This window comes from Equus asinus, chromosome 2, assembly GCF_041296235.1.
Source record: "Equus asinus isolate D_3611 breed Donkey chromosome 2, EquAss-T2T_v2, whole genome shotgun sequence".
NCBI classification, from domain to species: Eukaryota; Metazoa; Chordata; class Mammalia; order Perissodactyla; family Equidae; genus Equus; species Equus asinus.
Window position 1 is genome coordinate 128,415,941 of NC_091791.1, and position 19,501 is coordinate 128,435,441.

Consider the following 19,501-nt stretch of genomic DNA (forward strand, 5'->3'; position numbering starts at 1 on the left):
TCTCATTGTGGCTTTAATTGGTATTTCTCTAATGCCTAATGATGCTCAGCATTTTTTCATGTGCTTATTGGCGACTTATGTATCTTCTTACATTATGCAAAAAAAAAGTGTTTTTTGGTATATATTCTTCTTCTCAAGTGTATATCTGTAGTTGTCTTAAACAAAACTGTATTCCTGCAGCAATTTTTAAATTTAATAACATATGCGAACATATTTTTATGCCATTAAATATTGTTCTACAATATGATTTTTAATGACCTCATAGGCTTCCATTGGGTGGTTGTGACATAATTTATTTCACCTATTTTCAATTGTTGGTTATTTAGCTTATTTCTAATTTTTTGGTATTGGTGAAAATTTTTATAGCTAAATTTTTGCATGTTTGATTATTTTTGCTCCTGCTTTTCTTAATAAAAAGCTTGACCAGAAGGACAGTACAAAGTTATTACAAAATTTTAAAGATACTGTCCTGGCTATCCAAAAAGTCTTAAGTTTAAATAAAGACCTAATGGGAAAGTAAATATTTTAAGGTTATATCCCATTTTTCAAAAGTAGGAAGTTTCAAAAATAGTACAAAGGAAAAAATAGTTCACTAAATGTGATGCTTAGTTCACCAGGTTATAACATGTATCAATAGTTCATTCCTTTTTATTTCTGAGTAATCTTTGCCTATTTTTTTAAATTGGATTGTCTTATTATTATTGAGTTGTAATAGTTGTTTATATATTCTAGATACAGGTCCCTTGTTAGATATGATTTGAAAATATTTTCTCTGTCTGGGAGTTGTCCTTTTACTTTTTTTCTGGTGTTGTTTGAAGTGCAAAAGTTTTTAATTTTGATGAAATCTGTTTTTTGCTGTACTTTCATTATCATATTTGAGAAATGATTGCCTAAGTCTGTGTCACAAAGGTTTATTCCCTATGTTTTCTTCTAAGTTTTTTATAGTTTTAGCTCTTAAATGTAGATTTATGATCCATTTTGAGTTTTTGTATGTGGTGTACAATAAGGCTCCAACTTCCTTCTTTTACACGTGGATATCCAGTTATCCCAGCACTATTTGTTGAAAATACTGTTCTTTCCCCATTGAATTGTCTTAACAATTTGGTCCAAACTCAATTGACCATAAATGAAAGTGTTTGTTTCTGGATTCTCAGTTCTATTCCACTGACCTATGTGTCTTTCTTTATTGCAGTACCATATTGTCTTGATTACTGTAGCTTTGTAATATGTTTACAAATTGGGAACTGTAATTCCTCCAGGTTTGTTCTTTTTCAACATTGTTTTGGCCATTCTGGGTTCTTTGCATTTCCATATGCATTTTAGGATCAGCTTGACAATTTTGCAAAAAAGGCAGCTGGGGTTTTTATGGGGGTTGTGTTGAATTTATAGATCAGTTTGGGGAGTATTGTCATGAAATATCTTTCCGCTTATTTAGATCTTTAATTTCTTTTAACAATATTTTTTGGTTTTAGTCTACAAGTCTTATCCTTGTTTTGTTCAATTTATTCTTAGGTATATTATTTTTTATGCTGTGGTAAATGTTTTGCTTTCATTTTTGAATTGTTCATTGCTGTTGTGTAGAAATATAATTGAATTTTGTAATTTCACTGAACTCATCTTTTAGTTCTAATAGTTTTTTTAGTGGATTCCTTAATTACATGAGATCATGTCTTATGTGAATAAGTGTAATTTTACTTCTTCCTTTCCAATTTGGATGTCTTTTATTTCTTTTTCTTCTTAACTGACCTGGCTGGAAATTTCAGTACAATGTCAAATAGGAATGGCAAAAGCTCATGGCCTTGTCTTGGTCCCAATCTTAGAAGGAAATCTTCCAGGTTTTTTTTTTTTTTTTCATCATTAAGCATAATGTTGGCTGTAGGTTTTTAAATATATGCCCTTGATCTGATTCTTGAGCTCTTGTATGTGACATCTCTTCTCTGTCTCTAAGTCTCAGAATCTTGGAGGATCTATCTAGAAACTCTATTGTTTGGGTATTGAGTCTACTTGATTGATTTACAGTCTTGTGACACATAACAACTTCTCAGTTGACAGTGGACCACATGTACAATGGTAGAGCTGTAAGATTAGTACCATATAGCCTAGGTGTATAGAAAGCTATCCCATCTAGGTTTGTGTAAGTACACTCTATGATGTTCACACAGTGACAAATCACCTAAAGAAGCATTTCTCAGAAAGTATCTCTGTTGTTAAGTGATGCATGACTGTATTTTGTTTATGATTTTCCATCTTGTTTTGTTTTGCTTTATAAGGAATGATCTCTCCCACTTCCTTATCCCTAAATCTCCTGTTACTAGTAAAAGGTCTTGAAGTCATCTTTAATTCCCTCTTTCTCATACATTCCACATCCTATCTGTCAGCAAGTCATATTGACTTACCCTAAAATGATATCCAGAATTTCACCACTTCTCACTACTTCTACATGAATTGCCCTGGCATGGAAGGCTGGCCCTGAGCTATCATCCATGCCCATCTTCATCTATTTTATATGTGGGACACCTACCACATGGCTTTTGCCAAGTGGTGCCATGTCCGCACCCGGGATCCGAACGGGCGAACCCCAGACCACCCAAGGGGAACGTGCGCACTTAATTGCTGCACCACTGGGCTGGCCCCCATGATCTACCATTCTTACTTCCCCTACTTAATCCAGTTCAGCCTTGGTGACTTACTTCATATATCTCAGATTCATTAACAGCATTCCTGCCTCGTGAACTTTGTCTTTGCACTTCTCTCTGCATGGAATGCTCTTCCAGATAACTATTTGATTTGCTTTTTTTATCTTCTTCACATCTCTGTTTAAATGGAATCTTATCAATGAGGCCTCCCCTGACTATCTATTAAAAAGCCTAGCATACTGGCAATTTTTATCCTTCATCCCTGTTTAAAATTTTTCCTTAAGCCCTATTCTCTGAGATGTGATATAGTATTTTCTTTTGTGTTTTATTGTTTGTCTCCTTCCACCTGAATTTAAGCCTCATGAGGGTAGAGATTTTTGTTTGTTTTGTTGATTGGTATATGCCTAGTGCTAGAAAAATAATTGGCACTAGTTGATGCTCAATGAATATTTTTGAATGAGGGAATGGGTATATTCTTCTGCATTTCATTAGTGTTACATTTTTAATTTTCAGGAGCTTTTTGTTACTAATTTTGTTTCCTTGATGTTTATCTTTTATAGCATCTTGTTCTTATTTAATAGATGGAATATTTTCTCTTTTCTCTCTAAATGTATTAATGATAGCTTTTTTTGGTTGATTTTTCTTCACTTTTTTTAAATTGAGTTCCTAATAGTTTACAACATGTGAAATTTCAGTTGTACATTATTTTTTGTCCTTCACAATGTAAGTGCTCTCCTTTACCTCCTGTGCCCACCCTCAGCCCCCTTCCCCGCTGGTAGCCACTGACCCATTTTCTTTGTCCATGTGTTTGTTTATCTTCCACATATGAGTGAAATCATATGGTATTTGTCTTTCTCTGTCTGCCTTATTTTGCTTAATACCCTCCAGGTCCATCCATGTTGAATGGGATGAGTTTGTCTTTTTTATGGCAGAACAGCATTCCATTGTGTATATATACCACATCTTCTTTATCCAATTAGTGGTCGATGGGCTCTTGGGTTGCTTCCATGTCTTGGCTATTGTGAATAATGCTGCAGTGAACATAGGGGTGCATGGGTCTCTTTGAATGGCTGATTTCAAGTTCTTTGGATAGATACCCTGTAGTGGGATGGCTGGGTCATACGGTATTTCTGTTTTAAATTTTTTGAGAAATCTCCATACTGCTTTCCATAGTGTCTCCACCAATTTGCATTCCCACTTGCAGTGTGTGAGGGTTCCTTTTTCTCCACAACGTCTCCAACATTTGTTATTTTTTGTCTTGGTCATTATAGCCAGTCTAACGGGTGTAAGGTGATACTTAGTGTAGTTTTTGTGAGCATTTCCCTAATGATCAGTGATGATGAGCATCTTTTCATGTGCCTATTGGCTATCTGTATACCTTCTCTGGAGAAATGTCTGTTTGTATCTCCTGCCCATTTTTTGATCGGGTGTTTTGAGATTTTATTGTTCAGTTGTGTGCATTCTTTATATATTATGGAGATTAACCCTTTGTCAGATATGTGATTTGCAAATATTTTTTCCCAGTTGGTAGGTTGTGTTTTTGTTTCAATCCTGTTTTCCCTTGCCTTGTAGAAGCTCTTTAGTCTGATGAAGTCCCATTTTTTAATTCTTTCTATTGTTTCCCTTGTCTGAGAAGACATGGTGTCTGAAAAGATCCTTCTAAGACACTGATGTTAGAGAATGTACTTCCAATATTTACTTCTAGAAGTCTCAGGGTTTCAGGTATTACCTTCAAGTCTTTGATCCATTTTGAGTTTATTTTTGTGAATGGTATAAGAAAACGCACTACTTTCCTTCTTTTACATGTGTCTGTCCAATTTTCCCTGCACCGTTTGTTGAAGAGACTTTCCTTTCTCCATTGTATGTTCTCAGCTCCTTTGTTAAAGATTAGCTGTCCATAGATATGTGGTTTTATTTCTGGGCTTTCAATTTTGTTTCATTGATCTATGTGTCTGTTTTTGTACCAGTACCATGCTGTTTTGATTACAATAGCTTTGTAGTGTATTTTGAAGTCAGGGATTGTGATGCCTCCAGCCTTGTCCTTTTTCCTCAGGATTGCTTTAGCAATTCAGGGTCGTTTATTGCCCCATATGAATTTTAGGATTCTTGTTTTATTTCTGTAAAGAATGTCATGGGGTTTGTGATTGGGATTGCATTGAATCTGTAGATTGCTTTAGATAGCATGGACATTTTAACAATGTTTATTCTTCCAATCCATGCGCATGGAATGTCTTTCCATCCTTTATGTTGTCTCAATTTCTTTCAAGAAAGTCTAGTTTTCATTGTATAGGTATTTTACTTTTACTTTTATTCCAAGATAGTTTATTCTTTTTGTTGCGATTGTGAATGGGATTGTGTTCTTGAGTTCTCTTTCTAGCTGCTTCTTACCCCGACATTCAACTAGTAGTGTTCCTGTTTTAACCCTCCTTTCCCACCACTTCCCGAAATACTTGGTACCAGCAACTCTGAAGCCATTTGGGAGTTCTGCAGAGTAAATAGGAATGCTTCTCAACTCTCCCCACATCCGGTTTATTATTTCTTTCTCAGGCTTACTACTGAGAAAGCAATGTGCTTTCTATATTCATCTACTTTCCATATTTCAAAAATGTGTTACTGCTGTCTCTTAGTATTTCTCTTAATTCTTAAGTGTTTATTCTTTCAACAGTTATTTTAGTACTGTTTTTTGGGTTTCTGGAGGAATCCAAATGTGTTTCCAGTTTGCTGTCTTTACCTAGAAAGCCCCCTAGTCTTTATATTGTAATCACTGGTAATTTTATCTGTTTTGTTCATTCCTGCACCTCCAGTGCCTAGAAGAGTACTCAGCCCATAAAAGGAGCTTTGTAACTTTAGTTGGTATGTGTGTAGTGAGTGAGTATGTAAATAAGACCTCCCAGAGGGAAATTAAACATTTAAGAGAATGGAATGGCCTGTTAGAATTGTAAATGCCTTCGCTTGCATTTGGAAGTTCTAAAATTTAACAAAGACAAAAGCCATTACATTATAATACCTTATATTATTTACTGATTGTTAAATGGTTAATAATATGCTTAAAGATACTAGCTGCATGATATCCTCATCTACATTCACATTTGTGTGTGAATATGCCAGAATCCATAGAAATTTTTTCTTCTGAATAAATAAAATGTTAGTCCTAATTGATTGGTGATCTCTCTGATAAAACCATTTTCTGCTGGCTTAGCATTTTTTCTAAATTTCAACTTAAGTTTATAAAGTCTTATTTTACTTATTTAAACATTTTAGAGAGTGTTAATTAGAGGTGTCTCAGTTAACTAAAACAAATTGTACTATATTTAATTTTTACAGTGATGCATTTGATTTTTCCTGGAACGGCAGAACTGGGATTCGCCAGAGCAGACTATCAAGTAGCACCTCCTTGCTTGATAAAGATGGGATATTCTCTAATTCAGCTAGCAGCAAACTCTTGGAGAGAGCCCATGGAATTCTCACGTTAGTATTGATTAGTAACTTGGATTGCTCTTCATGACTAGTTTAAAATTTCTGGCTGAAAAAATGAAGAGGGGTGATGGTGAAGCATTATTTTTGTGAGTAGAATTTTGAGTGAAACAAGACTCAAAAGTAGTCATTATTTAGAGCTATGAATTTCATGCATTATAAAGCCAGTGTTTTGTTTGTTTGTTTGTTTTCATTTCACCAAGAGAATAATGGTTGAATGTACTCACTATGTAGATGATTCTTTATTGCTCTTTGACAGACCCTACCTCCAGAGAGAGAAAAAACTTAGCTCTTTTTAGGATTCCTAGTCTTTAACTGCAATTGTTCTTTAATTCTGGTAGTCCTAACAAATTAGTCAGGGAAATCCCCTCCATAATGTTGGATGGGATCGTATATAGTGATATATAACACTTATCTGAGCCTGGCATTCCTCATTATTTGATCATAGAACTGGTTTGAGGACATGGATATAACCATGCATGGTGGATTAGTAAAAAGTTCTCAGCTACCTATATCAGCATATTTCAGACATTTCCAAAGCATATTTTTTGACTACTAGCTTGAGGTCTGACCAGTAGTTAGAGGTCTGACTGAATTGGATTCCTTAATCCCTGTCTAAGTCATTGCTTAACAGTGTTAAGAGGTTCAATTTATGTAAGTCTTGCTGTACTCCAGAATTGTGAATTAGCCCATTTAATCCTCACAACAACTCTAAGAGGTTAGTGTATTACCATCCTCATTTTACGTTATTACATAATGAAACCAAGGCTTAAAGAAGTTAAAATCAGGGGCCGGCTCCGTGGCCGAGTGGTTAAGTTCGCGCGCTCCACTGTGGCGGCCCAGGGTTTGGATCCTGGGCGCAGACATGGCACTGCTCGTCATGCCATGTTGAGGCGGCGTCCCACATCCCACAACTAGAAGGACATGCAACTAAGATATACAACTGTGTACGGGGGCGGGTTGGGGAGATAAAAGCAGAAAAAAAAAAAAAAAGATTGGCAACAGTTGTTAGCCCAGGTGCCAATCTTAAAAAAAAAAAAGAAAAAAGTTAAAATCATACCTTAGTAGGTGGTAGAGTTTAGATGCAAGCCCAGGTCTTTCTGACTTCCCAGCCCATGTTCATAAGCATTGGGCTTTATTCTCTTTTTTTCTGTAGCCATAAAACAACCTTCTTGATATAAGTATGATACTGAGTTATGAATAAGAAAAAAAAAGAGCAGAAGAGAATTTTTAATTCCCAAAAGTAGAGGATCATAAGTTTTAGTGAAAAGTACCTTTTAAAAATTTATGAAATAGAGCATCTATTTAAAATCTTAAAATGACAGAAACTGAGTTTCTGTAGGTATAAGAAAGCAGAGCCCTATTAACATCCAAAAGAAAATGCAACTTTAGCTTTGAATGTACAAAATTATGTTACTGATCATCAGGCTTAAATCCGTTTATGCCTAGCTATAGTACAGAGCTGTCGTCTCTTTTCTTGTTCTCTTTTTCCCTTGCTTATTCTTCTTTCCCTAAGGTGCTTGCTTAGTTGAATCAAACAGTGTTTTCATGTGGAGGACCTATATCTTGGAAATGAGTATAGAATCTGTTGTTTCAGTAGAGTCCTTGAAGTCATTCACCTCTACAGTAGTTTTTTCTAATGTTTGATTTGTTTCTATAGGAGAAACAAAAACTTCAAATCCAAACCTGGCCTTCCAAAGGTGAGTGTTATAAAAAAACTTTTTCCATTGGTGTCTTCCTTCATAATTATTTTTTTATTACTCATGCAAACAATCTTTTTGAATCAAAGACAAGAAATACCTTATTTATACCCCAAATAGGGATTAATTGTGTGCATTCAGTTGAATCCATTTCAGAAATAACACTGGATATTATGAAATGGCCAAGCTTAATTATTCTGATAAATATTTATTTGTGATATATTCCATTTTCTAGTATTTGTAAAGCTTCTGAATACGAATGAAATTTTTGTTGAGTAATGGCCTCTTTATGTAGATGTTTTCATTTCTCCTTGAGTCAGGTTAAGATCAAATTCTGAATTTTACTTGATTGTAAAATAATTTCTGATTAGTGCTCGTTAGCCAGGTTTTTCTGAAAAGGTCCATGGAGGCTTGCAGGTCTCTCATCTCTGTTGTAACTACTTAGCTCTGCTGTTGTAGCACAAATGCAGGTATAGACGATACGTAATTGAGTGATTGTGACTGTATTCCAATAACAGTGAAATTTGAGTTTCATGTAATTTTTCCCGTGCCATTAATTTTTTTTTCAACCGTATAAAATGGTGTAAGAACAGATTTGGCCCACGGGCCGTAATTTGCCTCCTCTGATCTACATTCTTTATGCAGAGATGACATTCCAAAAATATTTATTGCATTTACTAAAGAAAGAAAAATCTTACTGTTTCTTTCTCTTGGACCCTTCCAAAGAAAGAATCCTGTCACTTGTAACTTTGTTGATGAACATAATTCCAAAATTTTAAAGGAGCTGTTTATTCTCATGATTCTCTAGTTCAAGAATAAGGAAATGACTCTGTCTTTATTTTTCTTCAGCTTAAGTCACCTTAGGCTTAATACACTGCTGATGTGGTGTCTGATAATGTAAATATTGTTTTAAACCACAGAGCACAAAGGAAATTAATTTACATGGTTTTCACTTATGTTCTTAGCATGAAAAGATTTTATGTAGAGACAGAGGAAAGGAGGCCAAATTTGTTATCAAACGTCTGTATCTGTTCATTTGTCCTTTTTTTTTTCTTCGTTCTATAGCCATTTAGTATTTTGCATGCTGCTTTTGGGCCTCGCTATTTGCACTGTTCTTTTCACTCTCCTCAAGTGGATAACTTCTTCAACTTCATATGATAGCCAGCGTGAATAGGTTGGATACATCTGAAGTAAATAATTCTATTGAATCATCAATCATAGGAATCCCATGTGTTTTTCTCTTTTTAAATTAAATGTGGCTATTTTTGTGTTTAGTGTGTCTCATAGATTCAAATACATATGTTTAATATTAGAGAGGCAAAATAGCCTATAAGAATATAGACTTTGGAGTCAGACTGATCTCCATTCAAATTCTAGATCCGTTACTTGCTCTATGGTTTTTAGAGTAAGTTCTCTAACTTGTCTTAACCTGTGTCCCGTCATTTCTAATGCAGGGCATTATACGTTAGGATTAGATACATGCATGCTTAGCAGTCAATAAATGATAAGTATTTTTCTTCATATTTTCTACCAGAACATTTAGAGCTGAATTTGTGGCTTATCTGTACACATACATGTATGTATGATGTGTGGTTTGTTTAGTAACCTCACTCTTCATCGTATTTTTCCTCCTCTTTTTTAAATATGCCTCTCTTTCTAATTATGCTTAATGAATGTCTTGCTTATTTCTTTCAGTCCATTTCAGATCAAGTCAAAACAAGTATATGTTAATAAAAATTAAAATGGGAGACCCTATATCCTCACTGACCATGGTCATTTTCTGAATATTTCTGTTGCATTGAGTTAGTTTTATATATAATGTGGAAAGAAGAAACAGAAGTGTAGATAACCTGAAATTGTTTTTTTTTCCTTCTTCTTTTGCTCTTTTGTGAAATCTGCACCCTCTTTCTTACCTTGCTATATGAAGCATTATTGCATTCATTGTACAACTTTTATAGCTGCTGGAAATAAGATTCAGTCTTCCCTCTTGTGGGCACTTCTAGTACGTCATTTTATGGATATAGATAAGATAAGATAAGATGCTTTATTTTTATTACAACCCTGAATAAACATAGGCAAATATTTAACAAATATATCCTTCAATAGCTCTTAGCCCTCTGTTAATATAGTTTTGATAGTACTTTCCCTTTTCTCTCTCAGAGTTTGTTCCCTCTCATTCCTTGAAATGGTCACTTCTGTTAAATCTACGTTTCTAACATGACCTTTTAATTTCCAGTCTCTTGTACTCATAGTTGCCCTGCTGTACATTTCTACTTTGACACCCTGCTCATCTCTCAGACTTGATGCCCAAAGTGATTTTAGTGTGTTATTCTCCATTTTAGTCACTCAGGCTCAAAACTTGAAGTTAATTTTATCACCCATTTTAGTCCTCTTTAACAACATGAGCAATATCTTCTTTCTTTTTTTGGTGAAGGTAACATTGGTTTATAACATATAAATTTCAGGTGTACACCATTATTTTTTGACTTCTGTATAGACTACCTCATGCTCACCACCAAAAGTCCAGTTGTCATCTGTCACTGTCACATGTGCCCCTTTACCCCTTTTGCCCTCCTCCAACCCCTGTTCTCCTCTGGTAACCACCAATCTATTCTCTGTATCTATGTATTTGTTTGTTTATCTTCCATGTGTGAGTGAAATCACACAGTATTTGTCTTTCTTCATCTGACTTATTTCACTTAGCATAATACCCTCAAGGTCTATCCATGTTGTCGCAAATGGCAAGATTTCATCTTTTTTTATGGCTGACTAGTATTCCATTGTGTGTGTGTGTGTGTGTGTGTGTGTGTGTGTCTACGTGTGTACACATACACATCATCTTTACCCTTCTTCTGTCAATGGGCACTTAGTTTGTTTCCAAGTTTTGGCTATTGTGAATAATGCTGCAGTGAACATAAGGGTGTATATATCTTTTTGAATTAGTATTTTTGTGTTGTTTGATTAAATACTCAGAAATGGAATAGCTAGATCATATGGTAGTTCTTTTTTAATTTTTTGAGTAATATCCATATTCCAAATTGGTGGCCACACCAGTTTACATTCCCACCAGCAGTGTACATGGGCTCCCTTTTCACCACATCCTCTCCAACACTTGTTATTTCTTGTCTTTTTAATAATATCCATTCTGATGGGTGTGAGGCAATGGGTGTGGTTTTGATTTGCATTTCCCTAATAATTAGTGATGTTGAACATCTTTTCACGTGCCTGTTGGCCATCTGTATATTTTCTTTGGAATAACTTCTGTTCAGATCCTTTGCGCATTTTTTAATAGGGTTGTTGTTTTGTTGTTGTTGAGCTGTATGAGTTCTTTATATATTTTGGATATTAATCCCTTATTGGCTATATGATTTGCAAATATCTTCTCCCAATTGGTAGTTTGTCTTTTCGTTTTGAGATGGTTTCCTTTGCTGTATGAGCAATATATTCTTAATTTTTGTGTCTATAGTACCTTGCACAGCAAGTAGTAAATAATTGATTTAAAAAGAATGTACTGATTAATTAAGCTGAATAAACTAAACAGTGAAGATGGAATTAAGAAAGGAATAAAGTAGATAATGAACAGAAGACCTAAGAAGGGAATTAACTCTATATCCCTTTTCTGCTAGATCTCTCACCCACGTTCTAATTTTTGGTTTTTATCACCTTATGCTGAGCTTTTGCAGCCATCACTTAACTGGGTTCATCTCTCTCGGGTCCTTAGCCTCCTGCTCTCCATCTAGTTCTGTTCTGTCTTGTCTCCCTTTTCTCCGTTGCTCTATTTTATCTTCTTCATAAATCTTAAAAACTCTCAAATTATCATTTATTTTTTAATGTCCTTGTAGGCTGTTTCTGTATAGTTGAATGCAGTGTATTCCTAGCATTTAGAACAGAGCCTGATGTGTAGATTTGTTGATTGATTTGATCATGGTAAGTTTTATGGGTAGAAGTCTAGTCTCCTGTTGCTGAGGAAACATTGCTCAAAAATCGTTAGTTGATAACCATTTATGCCTTAATCTAAACTAATGTTTATTTAATTACCTACTCTGTACCAGACACTGTTTTCGGCATTGTGGTTATGGGGATAAACAGTCTAGTCAGAGTCCTTGCTCTCTCACAGTTTATCTTTTAGAGAAATAAAAAAAACAACATACAATTAAGCAAATAAATGAAAGGATAATTTACACCATATTATGTTCAAAGAGGAAAATGAAGTGACATATTCTTGACTTAGAAGTGGGCTACTTTTTGGGTATTTAAGCAAGATCTTTATAACGAAGTTTGTGTGTTAATCAATGCCAAGAAAAATCAAGCGATGTGAAGGTCTGCCTATAGAGTATTCCAAGCAAATGAAAAAATTGGAAAGACACTGAGGTGAGAATGAATGTGAGGTTTTGTTTTTGTTTTTGTTTTTTTACTTTTCAAATTAAATTCCTTCAAAGCGAGGACTTTTTTTTTATAGTTATTTGTTTTACACAGTCCATATGATGTTTTTTCACACAGTGACAAACATTTAGTAATGAATTTTACCATTGGTTTAGATACAGGTTTATAAAATGAAACCATTATTTCCATGGTCTTTTTCTGGAAAGTGTGTTGAATAGGGGGAAAAATCATTTTCATCTTTAGTGCTAGTTTGTTTTCACTTATGGATAAACTATAAAATTCTTCTAATTGAGTCTTCATCAGCGTGTAAAATTATTTTTTCTTAATATACAATGAATCTTCTTGTGAGAATTGAAAAATACTAATAAGAATAAAGCAAAAACCCTCCAAAATTCAACATACACATGACATTTTGAATATAAGTTATTGTTTTATGTGGCTTTTTTTGGTCAGTAGTATTTGCAAATATTTTTCCTTGTTAGTAAATACAGGTTTACAGTATCCTTATGAGCTGTATAGTATTCATTTGTGTGAATGAAGCATACTTTATGAAAAGAATTGCATATTATTGCAAATCTCTGTTCATAATTTTTCACTATGTTTTGAAGTACATTGTTAGAAATAACATTCAGATCTTGTTTGATAATCTCTTTAAATAAATATCTGGAAGTGAAATTGCTTATCAGGAAAGTTATACTGATTTGCATTCCTAAGAACAGTGCATAAAATGCCTATTTCTCCACATCCTCACGAATACTGGGTTTTGTCAGAATTTATTATGTTTGCCAATCTGCAGAAAATCTCTTTAAAAGAAAATGTGTATTTCTGTGATTACAAGTGAGATTGATTGTCATTATGTTGTCATTTATACTTTATTTGAGAATTGCATATTCAGGTCTTCTACTCATTTATTATGGTGGGATATATTTTTAAAGGATTTTTACAGTTCTTATATACAGATGATAAGTCTTTGTCATTGTTGGAAATATTTTTTCTTAGTTGTAATTGTTTAAGCATATATTGTACTTATTGCCACTTGAAAGTTTTTATTTTTTAATGTTTATATTGTCAAAGTTAATATTTTTTAGACTTTTAAAAGCTCCCAATCACTTTACTAATATCCTATTTTGTATTCTTTAGTTGCTTTATGCGTAACTCCTATCTTATTATTAAGGTTAATAATTAGCACATGAGGATGAAGGTTGATAGGGACTATGTTTTCTTTTTTTCTGTGTATATATTCTTGGCATACCTGGTATAACCCTGGGATTTAATTTAATTTATTGTCTCTATGAGTCAGGATTCAGTTGCAGATGACAGTAATCACTGTAGTTATTTTAAGTAGAAAGGGGCTTAATTCAGGGAGATGCTTAGACAATCATTAGAAGCCTTAGAGTTTCAGAGAATTAAAACAAAGAGGAGAACTGAACCCAGTTGTCGTCAGAAAGCTAGGAAATCTGGAAGCTGCCTTTGTAGCTGCTGCTTCCAGTCACACACCACCTGTGGTATAATCCAGGAATCAGGAAGAAGCTGCTACAACTATTGGCTCTAGGGCTAAGGTGTATTTACTAGAGTTGCAGTGACAGTACCAAAGTTCTGCACTCTGCCTCTCAGCACTCACAAAAGTAGTACCTGGACACTGGGACCACAGAAAACGAAAGCACTTTCATGTATATGCTTGCCAGCAGAAACAGAAGCTAGTAGCCAGAGGCTCTGCCTCAGTAATACCTTCCTAGTTTCACATGTGGCAATTTAATTGATGAACTGCAATCACATCTGGGACCCAAGATGCAAGAGAGTTTGGGAAATATAGTTTTCTTTTTAGCTGGAAAGCTTTTGCAGGAAAACAGAAGGAGTGCAGAATCTCCCATATCCACCTCAGTCATTATACATAAGAAATAATGAAAAGTGGCTTACAATTTTGTTTTTCCTATTCTTAAATTAATTTATGTGAATAATTTGGTATTTTCCCCTTTGTTTTCAGCACTTACTAGAGGTAAATTCTTTAAAACACCTAACAAGACTGACCTTACAGGATCGAATTACCAAGTCTCTTCTTCATTTGCACAAGAAGAAGAAACCTCCCAGCATCAGTGCCCAGTTTCAGGTTATTTCCTATTTTACTTTATAAAAAAAATTTTACTTTTAACAAAAAGGAATATGTTTCTTTCAGATTGGCATTGAAAGGTCAAAGTGATCTGCAGGATACCTGAGTGGGATATGACTCATGTAACTAAAATGCCATGCTATAATGGTCATTTTGGAGAGAAGTACCAAAGATGGAAAAAAGTTAGCTGCCTTTCTTTTTCATCCTTGTATATCTGGATAGTGGATATCCCAAAGAGTGATTCATTATTTTTAATGTGAGGAGAAAGGCAGCAGAAAATTGATAATATAAACAAAATCTGCCTTAAAGCCTACTGCTTGGATATAGTCACTGTTAACATAACGATGTATGTTTTGTTCTCTATATATTTAAACCTCATGCTACTGTCATTAATATTTAAATGGGATTGTAGCATTTTTTTTTTTGTTTGCTTATTTTAGTTTTGTATATATAGAAATTCAGTTCCTTTTATTGTGACTGGGCGTTTAAGAGTAAGTATGATCATAATAAATTAACCAAATATCTTGAGAATAATTTTTCAAAATACATTTCTAATTACTTCTTCCTGTTCTTCTCAAGTCATCTCTCTCTACTGTTCTATTCATTTGCTAGTTTTTTATGAAAATGAGCTGAAAATCTGATGAGTAACAATGCTTTGCATAATTTTACTCTGCTTCATGCTTAAATCACAGAAGCAAAGTGCATTGTTAACTAAAAATTTCTTTTATCTGCTGGTAGCTGTATTTCTATATGTTATCACTTTTCTAAATCCTCCTTTTTAAGCCAGAATACTTGAATGTAAATTATCTACTAATATGTCACTGTATATGATCTTGTTTGATTTATAAGCACAGTTCTTCAAATTATGGGCTAGAAATGTCATTTTATTTTAGACACTTCTCACCAGATCTAGAGAAAAATTTGAATCTGTGAAGGCTATTTGGTCAAATGCTTTCTTTTAAAATAGAGAGAAACAGAAAAATCAAGATGAAAAGCCAAATAACTTACTATGTGCTAATAAGGTTAAAGGAAAGACAGTTGAATATAGTGGAAGATCTGCCATGAATTTAAAAAAATCTGTCTTAATTCATAATCCTATGAGTTAATGATATTTGATTATTAAAAAAAGAGAGATGTTTCTTGGCCAAGTGTATCCATACCTTGGTGCTGTCTTCACATTTCCAGAGTCTGGCTTTTTACTTGTAGATTTAGAAATGCAAAAGTGAGTGGGTTATAGGGAAAAAAATCATGCTAAGTGATAAACTATACACTGCTTTGTAAAACAGTATCAAAGTGTATTAATATACAATGAGAAACGGAATTATAAGCAGACTTGTTACAATTGTTAGTTCATTATCACATTTTCCCCTGATTAGCAAATCAACATGGGAAACCTAATTCTGATCAAAAGGTAACTTCATGAGCTTCATATCTGAAAAGGAAGCATTAATCTCATAATTATGAAGAGTAGAATAAAGCTGTTAAGTGTCCTTTGTTTTGTTACCTTGGATCTTTTACAGGTGCCTGTATACCAAAGTCATTCTTTAATCTGAATAGTACATTATAGCTACTACAATAAAAACTTAGTTATAATTACAGTCCTCTTATGTCCCTTAAAATCCCCTGAAATTTAAGAATTTTGGAGAATTTATTCTCAAGTTGTACTTATGTGTTGTATGTAACTTTTGCAAAAAGGGCCATCTTTAGTGTTTCTAATATGTTAAATATTACAAAAGTAATTGAGTTGTTTTGATTATTTAGAAAATACAGGTGAACAAAAACAAGTGAAAATCATTTGCCATCCAGAGATGATGACCAATGTACCATATTTTCCAAATCCTTTACTAAATATTTATATATATGCATTATCTAATTTTTCATCCAATTCTATGAGATAAATACTGTTATTGTACAGGTGAAGAAATTATAAGTGGTGGAGATGGATGGCACCCAAGTGTCTTTGATTCCATGCCTTTCTTATGAATGAATGTCTATTTTCATGAAAATGAGATCATCGAACTCATGATGGGTTAACTGATACAGGAATTGCCCTTCTGCTCTAAGCAACTAGAAAACTGGACAAAAGATAAGAATCAAATGTTTTTAGATATTAGACAGTAAGCATTGCAGGACTGTGATCCCTGAGACAAGAGAAATAAATGAGGCAAGCCCCAGATTACTGCATAAAGGCAGTTTTCTATGGCTCAGGAAGAGGGGAGCCAAACAAATGCCAGAGATTTTGCTCTAGACTTGCCCTCAGAAAGCTTAAAAGGAAGTCTTAAAAGAATCAAAGTGATCCTACATAACAGCATGCCAGGAAAAATGTCTGTCACTCTTTAAAGCAATGTAACAAAATCCAACAGTGTAAAATCACAATGTCTAGCATCCGATATGAAATGACTAGACATGCAAAGAGTCAAGGAAAATGAAACTTATAACAAGGGAGAAAAAACAATCATTAGAAACAGACCTAAACGTGACAGAGATGATGGAAATAGTAGATAAGGATCTCAAAATAGCTACTACAGATTGTATAAATATGTCTAAGGATATAACATAAAACATGAATATGATGAGAAAAAATTAGAAGATATGAAAAAGATTCAAATGGAACTTTTAGAGATTAAAAATGTAATATTTGAAAATAAGGTAGATGGGATTAACACCTATTAGTGCAGAAGTAATGAATTTGAAATTATATTTGCTTAAAAATAAAGCCCAGAGGGAAATAACAAAGATGGAGAAAAATGAAAAAAAGCATTAATAACTTGTAGGAAAATATCAGGTGGTTGAATAGAGGTGTAATTGCATCTCAGAAGGAGAGGTAAGAGAGGAGGGTACAGCAAAACATTTGAAGAAATCATGACCAAAATTTTCCCCAATTTTATGAATAATATAAGCCCAAATATCAAAGAATCTCAACAAACCCCAAGTAGAACAAATGGAAACACACCAAGGCATATCGCATCAAAGTGCTAAAACCAGTTAAAAAGAGAAAATCTTAAAATACTCCCAGAGAAAAAAGAAGATATTATGTGCAAAGAAATGAAGATAAGAATAACAGTAGGTTTCTCATCAGAAACTATGAAAGCCGGAAGTCAAGAGTAATATCTTCAAAAGACTGCAAGGAAAAAAATTGTTACTCTAGAATTCTATGCACAGTGAATATATTTTGTAAAAATGAAGGTTAAAGGGGCTGGCCCCATGGCGTAGTGATTGAATTCAGTGTGCTACACTTCAGTGGCCCAGGTGTCCAGGTTTGGATCGTGGGCACAGACCTACACCACTCGTCAGCCATGGTGTGGTGGCAACCCACATAAAAATAGGGAAGGATTGGCACAGATGTTAGCTCAGGGCTAATCTTCCTCAAGTGAAAAAAAAAAAAAGAGAGAGAGAGGAAGATTGGTGACGGATCTTAGCTCAGGGCGAATCTTCCTCAGCCAAAACAAAAAGAAAAAAAATGAAGGTTAAATAGAAAGAAAAACTGAGAGAATTTATTGCCAGCAGTTCGTACAATATCAGAATGTTAAATGTGGGAGAAAAATGATGAGAAAACCACATGGAAATTTAGATCTTTGCAAAATATGAAGAGTGCCAGAATGACAGAAATGTAACTTAACTATAAAAAAATACTTTTTCTCTTCTTTTAATCTTTTAAAAAGACAATTGACTGTAGAAAACAAAAATAATATGAGGTAGAAATAAAACATATGACAAAAGTAGCATAAAAAAAAGGAGGGGCTAACATGTAAGTATACACTATTATAAAGTTTTTACATTATACAGGAAATGGTGTGACATTATTTGAAGGTAGATTGTGATATGTTAACGCTGTGAACCCTAGAGCAATTCCAAAACAAAAAGCTCATTATAGGTAATGAGCAAATAGCAGAACTAAAATGGAATCATAAAATATGCTGAATTTAAAAAAGACATGATAAAACAGCATATTAAATAAATAGAAGCAAATAGCAAGATGGTAGACCATATGTATATTTTTCTTGATCATTTCAACTGTTAGGTAAGTTCCCACCCTCACCCTACTCTGGATCATTCTCTTTTGAGATTTTGTCTCCTGCAAGCAAATGTTAGTATGAATCTATCCTTTTGGCCACCAAACTGTCAAATAAAGTACCTAAAGCCTTAAGTTATGGGCAGAATGATGCAACTTGATCATAAGGCAAAACTGCATTGTTTATGCATGGACCCCTATGTGAAAGCCTGGTCACTTCATAGGCACCATGTCTCTGCTCAATTAATTCCTTAAAAGGAGTTTTGTGGCTTTCTCCTAGGGTAATAGGTCATGCACATGCTGTTGCTATTATATCTGCTGAAACCTGCTAATAAAACCACTGCCCCTCTCCTGGCCTGACAAGGCATGCATGCCTAGCTGCTCAGAGACCCATGGATTGCTGGGAAATATATCCGCCACTACATCATTAGTCAACATAGTCCTATACTTAGAGCAGTTTTTCTCTTCCTTGGCCTAAGGGTCTTTCTAACTTTAGGTCTAAGGAAGATGTAGGATACATGAAGCATTTTTTTTTTTTTTGCAAAAATCTGAATAACCTTCTTTCAGTTCTGCCTCTGAAGCTAAGGATTAAGTCACTACCCAAACTAAACCAAACTGATTTTTATTCTCTGAACATATATTTATGGATTAAGTTTTCTACAATAGCTATCTATATATTGGTTTTATAATTAGAGGAAAAGATGTCTAAAAAGGATTACTTTTTTCACAGATGGTTTATTTATAGCAGCAGGAAGCAGATAGGTGGTTGCCTGGGGCTGTGGGCAGAAGCAGTTATTGATGGCAAATTGGCAGCAGGGAACTCTTTGGAATGATAGAAGATTTCTAGATCTGGATTGTAGTGATGGTTGCACAATTGTATAAATTTACTAAAAATCATCTGTATACTACAATGGTCATGTTTTTATAGTATGTAAATTGTATTTCAGTAAAACTTCTAAAAACAAAAGTCACTATTAACAGAATGAAAAGGCAGCCTACAGGGTATGAGAATATACTTGCAGTACAGCTGAAAAAGACCTTGTATGTGGAATATATGAAGAACCATAAATCAATTTTTAAAAAGACAGACAACCTAATAGAAATGCGCAAAAGTCTTGAATACGCAAAACTGTCTGATATCAAAAGATGTTCTCCAAAAGGCCAATAAGCCTATCAAATACCTGCTCAA

The 19,501-nt window shown here is 34.1% G+C and overlaps 1 protein-coding gene across 14 annotated transcripts in view; it reads left to right on the forward strand.

Moving 5' to 3' along the window:
- Positions 1 to 19,501, forward strand: part of MYO9A (myosin IXA) — a 289,527-nt gene that overhangs the window by 169,999 nt on the left and 100,027 nt on the right. For all 14 annotated transcript variants that reach the window (XR_011498480.1, XM_070498757.1, XM_014849679.3 and 11 more), the window contains 3 exons: positions 5,961 to 6,104; positions 7,771 to 7,810; positions 14,178 to 14,300. Coding sequence is in view for 13 of the 14 variants with exons in the window: in XM_070498757.1 (XP_070354858.1) it covers positions 5,961 to 6,104; positions 7,771 to 7,810; positions 14,178 to 14,300 (307 nt within the window). In the remaining variant the exon portion in view is untranslated. The remainder of the gene's footprint in view (positions 1 to 5,960; positions 6,105 to 7,770; positions 7,811 to 14,177; positions 14,301 to 19,501) is intronic.